The 15,345-nt window shown below is 42.8% G+C and overlaps 1 protein-coding gene across 8 annotated transcripts in view; it reads right to left on the reverse strand.

Annotated features, from left to right (window-relative positions):
• LOC138743612 (regulator of G-protein signaling 14-like) overlaps positions 1–15,345 on the reverse strand; it is a 105,949-nt gene that overhangs the window by 36,170 nt on the left and 54,434 nt on the right. For 6 of the 8 annotated variants that reach the window (XM_069899129.1, XM_069899133.1, XM_069899126.1 and 3 more), the window contains exons 4-6: positions 10,375–10,467; positions 9,135–9,278; positions 2,011–2,175 (exon numbers count right to left, since the gene is read on the reverse strand). In XM_069899129.1, the coding sequence (XP_069755230.1) occupies positions 2,011–2,175; positions 9,135–9,278; positions 10,375–10,467 (402 nt within the window). Of the gene's footprint in view, positions 1–2,010; positions 2,176–9,134; positions 9,279–10,374; positions 10,468–12,115; positions 12,193–15,345 lie in introns of those variants that run through there. The other 2 variants (XM_069899132.1, XM_069899131.1) reach the window with 2 other exon arrangements.

Raw genomic sequence — 15,345 nt, forward strand, 5'->3', positions numbered from 1 at the left:
GTGGAATTCATCACACCAAAGGAATACCTGTCATTGAGATGTTTATCATTTATATTAAAAAGGGGGCCTTTGAGTCAAAGTGTTCAATATGTTTCAGTAGGAGTATAACATTCATTTCCTCTTTATGGACAGTCAAGAATAAGGCAAGACAAGTTTAGGGTGAGGGCTAGGTTTACCAAGAAGTTTAGGAGAAATCTAGAGGCCTCTCCAACAATGGGGCAGCACGATTAGGGCCACATTGTTACAGTGCCAGTGAATGGGATGTGGGGGGTAGGGGGTTTGAATCCCACGCTGTCTATAAGGAGTTTGTATTTTCTCTCTGTGTCTGCATGGGGTTTCCCCGGGGATTTTGGTTTCCTCCCGCCATTCAAAACGTACTGGGGATTGGAGGTCAATCAGATGTAAATTGGGTGGCATGGACTCGTGGGCTGGAAGGGCCTGTTACCATGCTGTATATCTAATAAAGGTAAATGGAGTTAGTTAGAGTGTGACTGATAAAATGTCATCATTGGTGTCATGTCCTTTTTGTAAGTGGGAGGACAAAATAATGCACTGGGGTGATACGATTTATAACTAACTTTCTAGTTGTAATTACACCATTTTTACTGCCATGCACAACAATACATTAATGCGTCTGTGCACATGCACCACTCATGAGTGTGATATGGCCATTACAGTATTTATGGTCCAAGCAACAATATAGTCATGGGTCTCTTGAATATACAACAATTAGTACGAGTTATCAAAGGGTGAACCCAAGGCACATGAAAAGATCAGTGTGCATTTGAATGGGGATTGGGCAAAGAGTAGAACCTTCCCCATTCAACATTCCATTGCCTTTCTTCTTATATCTTTTACATTGTTTGTTCAGCTCAGACTACCCTACTCATAAAGACATTGAGTGACAGGGTTACCTGCTGCAATGTGAGCAGAATATTATGGCTGCCTCGTCGGTGGGCTAGGCCGGCTGGTCATTCAACAATATAGAGGCAGCCTGGAGCAGGATTAGAATGTCACAGAGATGTGGTGAATGGTAATTATCTGTAAGGGCAAGGGCTAGATTAAGAGCCCTATGGTTTTCACCTGAAGGACCCAGTCACTTGATTGACTGTGGAAATATTGAATGTTTGAAGCTTTTGCTGATCAATATGATAATGGCTGATCTATGCTGGTTTCATCTCTTTATTTGTCAGTTCTCCATTGCCTTCAATTCCTCTTTCAATTATTTATCCATCTCCACTTAACTATATCTAATGATCTGATTTCTACCATCCTCAGGGGTAGAGAATTTCAGAGATACACTACCCTCCAAGAGAAGACTTTCTACAGACCTCAGTGTTAAATGGCCATCTCCTTACTTTGTAGCTGTTCCATGGTCCACGACTCTGCCACTCGTGGAAATAGAGAATGATAGGAGGTAGTCACCATTCTGGGCTGGTTCAGATCTCACCGTGCAGGATATGAGGGGAGACAGCTCCAGGCAAGTCAACCTAGACCATGTCAAACCCCATAATTACTGCTGCTGTCCTTGCGTTGGACACAGGCTGGCCGCAGGACAAATTGAAGTCATCTGTCCCAAATCTCACCCATCAGGTAGAAGAATACGCAAACTGGGAGCCAACAGATTGAATAACTGCAGAGACTTTCTTTTGGTGAGGTATTTAGGCAATCAAAGAGATTGTACATCAGGAATCATGACACATTTAGGGTTTATTTATTGTCACATGTAGAGGGGTACAGTGACAATCTTAGTTTTACCTGCTATCGAGGCATCGTTAAAAAAAAGTTGCCATATTAGATTTAAAGATTAATAGAAAAGGTGGTAAAAGCAAAATTACAGGATTAGTATGATAATGGTCAAACTAGGTTTCTAGCATTTTAACATAGCAGGCAAATCAGATTCATTTCCCTTTGCTTCCTGCCAGTCCAGGAGGCAGGAATCCAGCACAAACAATGGCTCCCTGCAGTCAGTCCTCCCGTGCTTTATCCCTTCACTGGGCACAACCTTACCTTTTTGGAGCTGTCCTGATAATGTTTGGAATCAAAGGATTGACTTGCTCGCAGTGAGTTTTCACCGGGGAGAGGCCGCCCCTCTACTTCTGCCAACACACACTGCTGGTAAAGTGGAGACCTCACAAAGCGGGTGTAGCTGTCAAACTTCATCAAGTTGAAGATCTGTGGGAAGATGACATAGATTGATGAAGCACACCCAAAATCCAGCATCATAAAGATAACGTAATGAAGAACTATTGATGGTAGTATAGAATAATGTAGTGTAAGGTTCAAAGACAGAAAGATGGTCATTTGTCTTTGGGAACAGGAATTAAACAAGAATGAGGTTTTCCTATTATAGATATACTAAAGGGGCACCATTTTGACACAATAAGTATTTCTGCTGCCTTACTGATTCAGGCTCCTTCCTGCCCTTGGGGCAGCCTGTGTGCAGTCTGAACATTTTCTCTGCGACTATTCAAGATTTCTGAAGGTCCAAAGGTGTACAGTTTGGTGGATTAATGGGTCACTAAAAAATTCGTACTACATTTTTTGGTAAGCGTTGGTGAGTTGATAGGAACATGGAGAGCATAGGTTGCAGGGAACATCTGTGGGGGGAAATAGGATTGCACTTTGAGCAAGCATAGATGTGATAAATTGAATGGCCTAATTCTACTTTGTAAGGATGCATGATACGGAATGCCTTTTAACAGACATGGCTCACTCTGTGGCTATTAGTAAAGTTACCATCAGAATACATTTGATGCATTTGGAAAAAGTCCCTCAAGATAGTTAGCCACAGTCAGGCCAGGTCAAGTTTATTGTTCTCTGGTACTCGGTGCAAAACATGCAGACACACAACCGGACATAACACACATACAGTCAAATAATACATATTGCAGACAAGTATTATATCTAATTTTTTTAAAAAAACAACATTGTTTTGTATGAATGAGGATCTCGGATGTTTAGTGTGAGCAGTTCCTTTGATTATTCAGCACTGCCCATGGGAAGAAGCTGTTCCTCAGCCTGGTGGTGCTGGCTCTTATACTCCTGTATCTCTTCCCTGATGGGAGTAGCTGAAAGATGCTGTGTGAAGGGGACTTTTAATGATTTTGCATGCCCTCTTCAAACAATGATCCCAGTAGATCACATCGATGGGAGAAGGGAGACACCAAAGATCCTCTCAACCACTTTGATTGTCCTGTGGATTGACTTCTGATCCATCTGCAGAAACCATACCACACTGTGATGCATCTGGCCAGGACGGTTTTGATCAAGCTCCTCTAGAAGGTTGACACGATGGTGGCCAGTAACCCTGTCCGCTTCAGTCTTCTCAGGAAGTGCAGTCACTGTTATACTTTTGTGACAAGAGAGGAGATGTTGTGTGTCCACGATAGGTCACTAGTTAAGTGAACTCCAAGGAACTTGGTGCTCTCCACACTCTCTACTACAGAGTTGTTGGTGTGGTGGAGGGTGGTTGTTCTTGGTCCTTCTGAAGTCCGTGATCATCTCCTTCATCTTGTCCATGTTGAGACTCAGGTTGTTACTCTTACACCATATCATGAAGTGTGATCTACCTTGTAGCTGATGAGGCCAACTTCTGTTGTGTCAACTGCAAACTTGATGACACTGGTGGAGTTGAATCTGGCAATGCAGTCATGGGTTAGTAGCATGAACAGAAGTCAGCTGAGCACACAGCCCTGAGGTGTGCCTGTGCTCAACGTGACAATGCTCAACATTCTGCTACTGATCCAGACAGACTGTGGTCTTTCCGTTGGAAAGTCCAGGATCCAGTTACAGAGCAGGGTGTTGAGTCTCAGTGAGGACAGCAAATCCACAGCCTCTGGGGAATGATCATATTAAACGCCAACCTGAACTCAACGAATGAGGCATCGTTCTCCAGGTGGGCCAGGATGGAGTAAAGTAACAAGGCTGTAGCATCGTCTATGGAACAGTTTCTATCTATAGGCAAATTGAAATGAAGCTAGCATCCCTGGGAGGTGTGCTTTGATTTGTTCCATCATCAAAGCAAAGGTAAAGCACATATTTAATTGAAATAAGATAATGGACCTGTTTTGGATTTGAAATACGTAAGTCTGTAGATACCATTGTTAAAGTAAAAACACAATTCTGGAGAAACTCAGCAAGTCAAACATTGCCCCTTATATAGTAACAATAAAGATACATAACCAATGTTTCAGGCTTGAGCCCTTCATCAAGGTATAGAAAAATGTCAGCAGGCACCTGAATAAAATGGTGGGTGGTGGGGGAGCTGTAGAGGCATGGTTCCAAAGGTAGTAGGTGGATAAGGGAGAGAGACCACCGCAGCAAGCAGGGGGGGAGGGATGGTTCTGTGAATGGAGAGGAAAAGAGGTGGAGAGCTGAGGGAAAGAAGACAGGAGGAAGGGAAGGAGAGTGGGTTAGCAGAAACTGGAGAGGTCAATGTTAAAGATCAAGTATTGTTCCTCCCATTTATGGGTAGTGCATGGATCGACATGTGAGCATGGGGGTGGGGCACAGAATTGAAATGATTGGCCACTGGAAGATCCCTTTCACTGATGTGGACAGAGTGAAGGTGCTCAACAAAGCGATCTCCCAGTCTACGCACCGTGATCAGTGGATGCAGTCGAGGACTCCTGCGGATACACAAGTGAAATGTTGCTTCACTTGAAAGGCCTGTTTGGGGCCCTGAACTGTGGTGAGTGATGAGATGTTGGCGCAAGAGTGACACTTCCTACAGCCACAGGGGAGGGTGCGCGATTTGTGGGGAGGGACGAGTGGATGAGGGAGTCATGGAGGGAACAGTCGCTATGGAAAGCAGGGAGGGGCGGAGGGGTAAGATGTGTCTGGAAATAATCTGTTGGATGTGGAGCCTGGTGGGGTGGTAGGTAAAGACAAAGAGATTCCTGTGTTTGTTACGTCTGAGAACAGAGGAGGCCAGAGAAGATGAGCGAAGAGATGTGAGTAAGGGCTGAGTTGATGTTGGTGGAGGGGAAGCTAAGTTTGTGGAAGAAGGTGGATATTTCAGAAGATCTGGACTGGAAGGCCTCATCTTGTAAACAGATGCAGTGGAAATGGAGAAATTGCGAGAAGGGAATAGAATCCTTGCAGGGGACTGGGTGTGAGGAAGTGTGGTCAAGGTAGTTGTGGGAGTTAGTGGCCTTGTTTGTGGAATGCTTGTCTCCCGAGATGGAGTCAGAGAAAGCAAGAAAGGAGAGAATGTTTCTGGTGAATTTGAGATTGAGGTGGACGTTGGCAGTGAAGTGAATGATGTTGACGAGCTCAGAAAGGGTGTTGTTCAGTGTCTTTTCTTTGGCTTGGCTTCGCGGACGAAGATTTATGGAGGGGGTAAAAAGTCCACGTCAGCTGCAGGCTCGTTTGTGGCTGACAAGTCCGATGCGGGACAGGCAGACACGATTGCAGCGGTTGCAAGGGAAAATTGGTTGGTTGGGGTTGGGTGTTGGGTTTTTCCTCCTTTGCCTTTTGTCAGTGAGGTGGGCTCTGCGGTCTTCTTCAAAGGAGGTTGCAGCCCGCCAAACTGTGAGGCGCCAAGATGCACGGTTTGAGGCGTTATCAGCCCACTGGCGGTGGTCAATGTGGCAGGCACCAAGAGATTTCTTTAGGCAGTCCTTGTACCTTTTCTTTGGTGCACCTCTGTCACGGTGGCCAGTGGAGAGCTCGCCATATAATACGATCTTGGGAAGGCGATGGTCCTCCATTCTGGAGATGTGACCCATCCAGCGCAGCTGGATCTTCAGCAGCGTGGACTCGATGCTGTCGACCTCTGCCATCTCGAGTACTTCGACGTTAGGGGTGTAAGCGCTCCAATGGATGTTGAGGATGGAGCGGAGACAACGCTGGTGGAAGCGTTCTAGGAGCCGTAGGTGGTGCCGGTAGAGGACCCATGATTCGGAGCCGAACAGGAGTGTGGGTATGACAACGGCTCTGTATACGCTTATCTTTGTGAGGTTTTTCAGTTGGTTGTTTTTCCAGACTCTTTTGTGTAGTCTTCCAAAGGCGCTATTTGCCTTGGCGAGTCTGTTGTCTATCTCATTGTCGATCCTTGTATCTGATGAAATGGTGCAGCCGAGATAGGTAAACTGGTTGACCGTTTTGAGTTTTGTGTGCCCGATGGAGATGTGGGGGGGCTGGTAGTCATGGTGGGGAGCTGGCTGATGGAGGACCTCAGTTTTCTTCAGGCTGACTTCCAGGCCAAACATTTTGGCAGTTTCCGCAAAGCAGGACGTCAAGCGCTGAAGAGCTGGCTCTGAATGGGCAACTAAAGCGGCATCATCTGCAAAGAGTAGTTCACAGACAAGTTTCTCTTGTGTCTTGGTGTGAGCTTGCAGGTGCCTCAGATTGAAGAGACTGCCATCCGTGCGGTACCGGATGTAAACAGCGTCTTCATTGTTGGGGTCTTTCATGGAAAGACCCCAACAATGTTCAGTGTAGGCGTTGGGCAAAGGGCTGTTTTCATCCTAAGCAACTCTATGACTCTGTACCCAGGGGCTGAGAAGGGTAATGGGTGTCAGGAGATTGGTTTCATGGCTGAAATGGACAGGAAGACATGTGCATGAGGCACTGGCTGGATGCGTGGACACTCAATGTTTCTCTTTCTTGAATTGATAGGGAAGCTGAACAGGTGGGGACTCGTGGACCTTCAAGGGGGAACAGAGGAAAACAAATTTTGTGCATTGAGTGTATATGACAATAAAGGAACCTTGAATCTTAGAATATAAAACAACATATTAACCGAGCAATTAGTAGGGGCAACGGTATAGATGGAAGCATTAAATTATAAAATGATGCTTAGAATTTAAAATCATGGAAAAACCCAAACAAATGTAAGCAGACAAGGGATAATACAGTGAAGCCATAAAAAGTTAACCAAGGAATATATTGGCAATACAAAGGCAATAGATGGAGATGATTAACAGATTAGGCATTGTTTCATTAAAAATGTGAAACAGGCTTCAGGACCAAATTGGTCTCGTCTCATTTTTATTTTCGTGTTACTAGTGATTAGGTACTGGTACTTCACTACCAATATTTGGGAAGAATAACAGCAGATATGATAGAATTATTCAATTCAATTCATACACAAATACAGTTAGCAATGGAATAAGGGTTACACTCTCAAGGACACAGATTTAAAGGGATTTTAAAGGAACCAGAAGGAAAATTATTATTTTTTTTAAATATAGTGAGTTGTGATCTGAAATGGACTAAAAAGTTGGAGAAAATTCAGTTGCAGCTTTCAAAGTGGAATAAGATTTTGGGGGAAAAAATATCATATGCATGGTAAATATAACAGGGATCAGGAACAATTCAATGTCTGTCTCATGCAAGATGTCAAATCGCATGCATTTTAACTGTCAAAAATCTATAATGCTTAGACCAGTGGTTCTCAACCTTTTTCTTTCCACTCACATCCCACTTTAAGTAATCCCTCTGCCTTCGGTGCTCTGTGATTAGTAAGGGATTGCTTAAGGTGGGATGTGAATGGGAAGAAAAGGTTGAGAATCACTGCTCTAGACGCAATTGTTACTGAAATATTTGGCTTGAGAAAAATGGTCATTGGCCCATTTCCTTTGGAGTGATGAAACCGTGCACATAATGAGTCAACGAGGGACGATTAAAAGTGTGGTTTTCAAACTTTTTCTTCCCACCCACATACTACCTTAAGCCATCCCTTACTAATCACAGCACCAATGGCTTAGGGAATATTTAAAGCGGTATGTGAGTGGAAAGAAAAAGGTTGAGAACCACTGCCTTAGATTGTTATCAGTGACAGTTCAAAAAAGTGCTGGAGACACTCAACAATTCCCGTAGCATTTTAGGAAGCAAAAGGCAAAAGCTCAATGCTTGAGAAACTCAGCAGGTGAAAGAGCCTACTTTATATAGCAAAGGGAGAAGAGCACAGCCTAATGGGTGAGGGTAATAGGTGGACACAGGTAGGAGGGTAGAAGAGAAAAAAGCTGAGAAGTGATGAGGGGGGAGGAGCGGGCAGAGGGCTAAGAAGGACAGCTCTTTGATTAAGTAATTCAGTGAACAATCATGGAGATATTCTACATTGGCTTACTATCATTCATAATAGAATATCAGAGCAAGGAGTTGTTGCATCATTACCAGGTTTGAAAACTCAAGTGCCCAGAAGGGCAGAAGGCTGTAGAAAGTCCATCAAGGGAACCAACTTCCTTCCATTGAAGACTTTTGTGTTAAACACTGCCTCAAGAAGGCATCCAAATGGCCAACTCAATCACGTCAGGAGCGATTGAGGAGTGGGTAGTAATCACTACAGTGAGAACTTTTCCTATGATTAGACCAGAGGCAGGGCTTACCTTTTGGAAGGTGACACTGGAGAAAGCATTCCAAAATGTACAAACTTCCCATTGGAAACAGGTCATCATTGATAACCCCAAAGCCTAATATTCAGTATGTGTTGACCCCATTTCAGGCTAAGAAATATGTTTACTGAAAATTTTAAATTCCCGATAAACTCAGGTGTAATTGAACTCCGAACAATAACAATTATACTTATTTCCCTTTACTGCTAAATGTAAGGGCCATTTCCTGTTTTCCTTTTGTGAATCAGTGTTGCTCTCCTCTGCTCTCAAGTGAGGAACTGACATGATTTAATCGGAATTCAGTGTTGGGTCTGACATACCATTTACACCTTGAATTGTGATGTTCATAAGACCTGACCTCACCAGTTAGATCGAAGAAAGTGCCACACTGGCAGTGATATTGCACTTGTGGGTGAGACACTAAATCAATCCCATGCCATTACTTTGAAGTAATCTAGTCCCTTCTTACTGCCCTTGTCATTGTTTATTGCCTAACCAACATTAGTGCAGGAAATTCATCTCATACATGCTCCTCATTATGCCAATAGGTGCCTGAATTTGTGACTGGTTACATTCCAGTACTGCCTCATGAAAACAAAGCAACATAAATTCAAAGTATTCAAAATATTTCCAACTACCAGTCAAGATATGTACGCAACCAGCAGAGGTTTCCATACAAACATCTCCTGAAGGTAAAGACTCTTAGACTGCAGACATGAGAGATAGGTTCATCTATAAATAGTTTGACATGTGATCATGGAGCAGAGTGAGATAACAACTGGCAAATGGTACCTGAAGCTGTTGTGCTTTGAACATGTCCGACCGGGGATCATTAAGGACATCTTCCTCCAGCTGTGCCTGTCCGTCAATGTTGATAGGACTGAGAGAGCTGCTGGACAAGTATGTGCTGTAGATCTCTGCAGCAATCTGTGAGAGCTGAACACAGGGCAAAGAGAGATAGATCACAGGAGTACTGTTCTGTGGGAACTGCACAAGTAGCAAGGGAGCATCTATTAGAAAATATTATGAATCAAAGACATTTGTTTGATTGGCATTGTTTTTCCTGAGTGCATCAAGGCCATTTGCTTTAGTTAGTTAATGCAGTAGTAAAGTGCTTGAATTATCAATCTTCACAATTGGTAAATTAATTGAGATTCTCAGAAAATAAAACAAATCGATGAAAGGAATCAGGTCTGATGGCTTTAAATCTGGGTGTACAAACTGTTTTCAAAAATTCCACAGATTTAGGAAATGTCAAATTGCATGAGAAATTACCCAGCCACACCATTCAAGGTCAAGGTTCTGTTATTGTCTTTAAAAATGTAATATACATGATATCCTAGAAGTTTTGACTGCCATAAGGCAAACAAAAAGATGCCATGAGCATTACCCAATGCCCCAAACAATAAGAGAAAGAAGCAAAAGAGAGATCCCTTCAGGGACACCAAATGTCCCTGGATTCACCTCCATGGCTCCTGCAGCCTCTGCAGCTGGCACAGACTCCCATTCAAGTCACTGGCAACCTGAACTCCAGGTCCAAACCTCCAGTACAGTCAGAGGCTTCAGAGCCCGACGCCCTTCAGCTGCCTTTCCTGCCCTCAGCATCCTCTCAAATCCTAGTTCACATGAGCCAGTCTCTAGCAGCCCCGCAGCCCGTGTGAGTCCTTCGACCCTAAGTCACCAATAGCCCACGACCTGTGCAGGCCTCTCAGTTGATGAGCCCTTTGCTAATACACTGGCCCTTCCCTATAGGGTTATCTTCCATGCTTCTCCTTCTCAGTGGGGGTATTCTCCCTATTTCTGGTGTTAAGCACTGCTGTAAAGTAGACTCCTTATCTCCACAAAGTATTTATGCAGATGGGTGGCAAGCAAAAACAGATGGAAGCCCCATGTGGCAGAGGATGAGGATTTGGGGTCCTCATTATTCAGTCCTGGAGCATATTTGGGCACATCCAGCATCCATGGAGCCTTTATCTCGACCTCAAGCTCAAGTCTCTAGAGAAGGCAGCAAATATAGTCTGCATGTGCTTACCTTTTCTAAGTCATCTGCTGGAATCTGCTGGAAGCGTTCACAGGCTTGCCAAAACAGGATGTTTTCTGCACTGTATTCTTTCTTTAAAAACTCCTGAGGGAAGAGGGAGTGTATCAGTCATTATGAAAAAAAAAATTATTCCTAGTGCTGAACAACTCCATTCCAGTTTGAAGATCCACCTAACTTAAATATTAATCTCTTTGATATTTCCCCCTTCCAAATCACAATTACTGGAGACATAACTTGTATTTCTACTCTCTAAACATCCTAAGATGCTTCACAGAGGCAGTATAATCATAAATGAATAGGCCCAAACGCTGATCCAAAAGTTACATTTTTAGTAGTGTTTTATATTTTTGGATTGACCCAGACTCTCGTGCAAATGTCACATTTTCTATACCAATCCAATTCCACGCCAATTCCATGGCCAAAATCCTTTGTGCAGCCAACTTCATATTGGATAAGGCAACACAAATATCTGTTGTGCACTTCATACCTAGGGCTCTATGATGTATCTCTAGATGGGATCCAGAATCATAGATATAAAATCATCAGAATGTCTCAATGAATTTACAAGGAAACTACTCTGAATAATCGACTGCAGAACTTAAATTTAGGTAAGTAAATAAATCTGGGATAAAATATTAGCCACCACGATTCTACAAATTGTCGCAACAACCCTTGTACTCAGTAACACCATTAATGAAGGATAGCCACCATTTTCGTCTGCCCGAGCCTATATTTCAATTTCTACCGACAACAATAAAGATGACCCGCAAGTGCCCTCTGAGGTGACCTTCAAGCCACGATGCCCAGGAAACAATTAGGAATGGATGATAGATGCTCGTCTTGCAACCAACTTCCAGCATGTACTGTAAGGATTTTAGACAATGAATTTTGTTCACATGCTGAGTTATTGGTAATAGCTCCCCCTGAATTTATTTTAAAAAGCCTGTTCATTGAATTATGTCTGTTCCATGTGAGGTTCCTTCGGCACCCCTTGTCCAATCTGCCCAGCATTTATTCTTCCAGTTTCCTATATCTTCTCAATGGATATATCTTAAAATTCTGATCCCTGATTGGTCACCCATAAGTGTGAGCATCTGTCTGTGTTTACCATAGTAAACCCCTTTTAAAACATCAGTTTAAAACATCAACCTTCTGCCTCCCCTTTTCTACAGGGGCCTGGTAGTGGCAGAAATATTTGCCTACTTGCCTGTGCATCAAACTCATCCAAACCCCACTCCAGAGACTTAAGCACAGAAGCTTGATGAACATTTATGGAACTCATCTAATCTTGGCTTTAACTCCACTTTCCTGCCTGATCTCTACAACAAGCGTGCCCAGCTAGCTAATGACTTCAGTAAGGTTGTTCTTCAATACATATACTGATTAAGTGGACAGACTTTTCCAATCCAAAGAATTCCAAAGAAGAAATAGAGAAAAGAAATGTCTCATCTTGGCAAACATCCTCCTTGTATCCACCCTGTGATTCTCCCTTCAAATTCTACATATTACTTGGAGATCACCATTCATTCCAGTAAACTCCAGAGACTATATGGGCGTTGTGTTAAGCATTAGATAAGCCCTTCATATCTGGAGCCAATTTAATGAATCATTGCAGCATTCCTACTGAGGATAGTGTATCCTTACCCTAACCCTAAGTAATAAGATCATGATCACACACATTTCACCAGCTGTGCTCTCACCAATTTCCCATACAAAACTCTTATATCTTTACATTTGTTCCTCTTGCAATGAAGGACAAAGATCCCGTCTCATTCCTGATGTAGAGCCTCATCCTGAGACATACTGACCATCCCTTTTCCTTGCAGATACTGCTCAACCTTCTGAATTCCTTTAGCTTTTGTTTCAGTCCAGCATCCGCAGTCTCTTGAGTCTTCAAGATCCCATTTGCTTATTAACTTTCTGCTTCACGCATGAGGGCACACAGATCCCTCTGCATCACAATATCCCATTGTCTCACACCACTTAATTCATTTATTTTTACATTTAATTTGCATAGTAATAGGCCCTTTTTGCCCAGGAACTGCAAATCCACTCATAAGACTGTTACGGAGTCGAGAGGACCCCATTAACCAGCAGCAATAGATACGCACCACAACACAGGGTTACTTAAACAAAAGTAGATTTTAATTATATTTGAACAAGAAAAGAGAATTAAATTTTAACTTAATACTTAACCTACCTAACCTACTTAATCCCCCCTCTAATACTAAGCGCAGGTGTGTGTAATGTCTATTTAAGATTAGAAAAGATCTTTTGTTCACAGTACAATCTCACTGATTGTAAGCAATTCTTGTTCTGTTGCCCAGAAGTTAGCATTAACAAAGTTCATCAGTCTTTGGTGCTTAACAGGCAAATGGTTACCACTCAGGAGGGTTCTTGCTGGTTTTTAGAGAGAGATTCCTTTTCCAGGACATCGCCACTGGTTCCTTCTCAATCAGTCTTGCTGACGAAACTTGCTCCCTTCTGGGTCCTCCAGATGATCCTCTTTCTTTCAGGTCACCTTTCAGACCACCAGTCTTCTCCTTTGACCGGACAGCCTTCCAAAGTTTGCCAGCTTGTCCCTCTGGACCTGATTTCTGTGACTCCTTCTCTCTCTGTTTCACTCCCTCCCTCTCTGAGAGCAAAGCTGTTCTGACTCTTCCTGCAAATATCACATGCTCTCCCAGGCCAGCCATATTCTGCAACTTCATTGCTCGTTCTGCAAAAAGCACTCTGCAAAAGTCTGGCAAAAATTCTGTGTTTTAAAATGTTTGTGTGCAACCTGCTCTAGCAATTCCTCCAAAGCCACCTCTAAATATTCTGTCACAAGACAAATTAACTGACTAACTCTATATCTCTTTGGAATGAGGAAGAAAATTGGGGGGAAACCCACATAGTCATGGTGAAAATTCCTTACAAGGATCAGCAGATTCAAATTCCAGTCAATAACACTAACTGTGCCATCCAAGTGCTATCTGCACTACCTTTCCTCTTCTTGCTACAGAAGTGAGAAGCCCCGACTTTACACCCCTTCTGCCATCATATTCTGCCATCATATGTACTAAGCCTGATGACCTTTCCTTGCATGGGCTCTGTACACTCCTCATAATTTACTTTTGCCACTTACCATCAGCAAACTTTGATGAAATACTCCCTTCTTAGTTACCCAAGTCATTGTTCATAGGCACAGTCCAGCATAAATTTGTCAATATGCAAAACATCCACTTCCCCTGATTCTCTGTTTGTTGTCAGTTTACTAGTCCTCCGTGATATATGACCCTCACTTTGCATCACAACCTTCTCTGGGACACCTATTAAATGCCTTCTGAAAGCCCCAATATGCTCCGGCACTGATGTTCCTCAAGGTCCACCCACCTCAGAGAATGCTACTAAACTTGTCAGTCTCTGTGCCCTGAGAGCACTTCATTCATAATGGATTTTAGCACTTCTCCAGTTACAGAACAGACTTCTCCTTTCACTTCTTTCTGTAGTCATTGCAGTATACAACATGGAAACAGGCTCTTAGACCTATCGAGTTGTCACTGACCACTTATCACTCATCTTTCACCGATCCTACTTTAATCTCATGTCTTTAATTCTCCCTCACCTTCATAATATTGTGGATGATCCCACTATAGTGAGATGGTGGACAGTGAAGGAGGTTATCTGAGATTACAACAAGATCTGAATGAACTAGGAACATGGGCCAAGGAATGATAGATGGAATTAACTCCAATAACTGCAAGGGTGTTGTATTTTGCTAGTTTAAACTGGTGAATGTTGAATGGTAATGCAGTGGAGAGTGTTGTAGAATAGAGAGATTTAAGGGGTCAAAATACACAGTTCAATGAAAGTGGTGAAATGGGAGAAAGAAAGTGTTTGGCATGCATGTCGCCATCATTCATGGCATTGAGGACAGGAGTAGAAACATCATGCTGTAACTGCACAAGATGTTGGTGAGACCACACATGGGGTATCGTGCTGAGTTCAGATCACCCAGGTCATATTGCTAGATAGGGTGCAGGAAAGGTTCAGGAGAATGTTTCCCTGAACTTGTGAGCTTGAGTTTTAAGTAGAGGCCGGATAGACTGGAACTTTTCTCCTTGAAGCACATTGGAGTGAGGGGAACCTGAGAGAATTTTATAGAGGAAGTAGTAGAGGTAGGTACATCAGTAACGTTTGAACAACATTTATACAGGCACATGAATATAGGTTTAGAGAGAAATGGGCCAAATGCAGGTAAATGGGTCTAGTTTCAGTAACTAACGGTCAACATTGACAAGTTGTTTCTCTACTGTAAAACTCTGTGACTTTATGACCTCTGCCATTCTCATCAACTCCTCCCAATTCTGTCACACACCTACACACTAGGGATGATTAACTTGCCAACCTGCACATCTTATAGAATGTGGGAGGAAAACAAAAGACCTAGCGGAAATCAATAAAGTGGCGTGAAACATGATTGAATGGAGTTGTAAATGTGAAGAGCCAACTGGCTTTCTCCTTTGTCTATTTCATATTCTTCAGTGACTGAGATTATTTTAAATTCCTCTCTTGGTTTTTACTCCCAGATTTTCCCTGATAATTTTGTTCTGTCTCTGCTATGAAGTCAAATGCAAAATAATTGTTTAACCTTTCCTAACAACTGATCTCAGCCTTTGAGAGACCAACACTTTTCTTTTTATAAAGTGCCCAATCCGTTTAGCCTTTTCTTATATGTAAATGATTCAATTCAAAATGTACTAGAGGGGGCTGTAGGTTAATTGGGTGTAAATTGGGTGGCACAGAATGGCCTGTTACTGTGCTGTATGTCTAAATTTCAATTTAAATCCTCTAACTATTGGCACAGTTTTCGAGAAACTCAAAATGAATTGATTTCATTTGAACAGTGCAGCAGCAGTCACTGTCTTAATGTTCTTGTCAGGACATCACCTTTAAGAATTTACTGTTATGCGCCAAGTA

This window comes from Narcine bancroftii, chromosome 9 (genome assembly GCF_036971445.1).
Source record: "Narcine bancroftii isolate sNarBan1 chromosome 9, sNarBan1.hap1, whole genome shotgun sequence".
NCBI classification, from domain to species: domain Eukaryota; kingdom Metazoa; phylum Chordata; class Chondrichthyes; order Torpediniformes; family Narcinidae; genus Narcine; species Narcine bancroftii.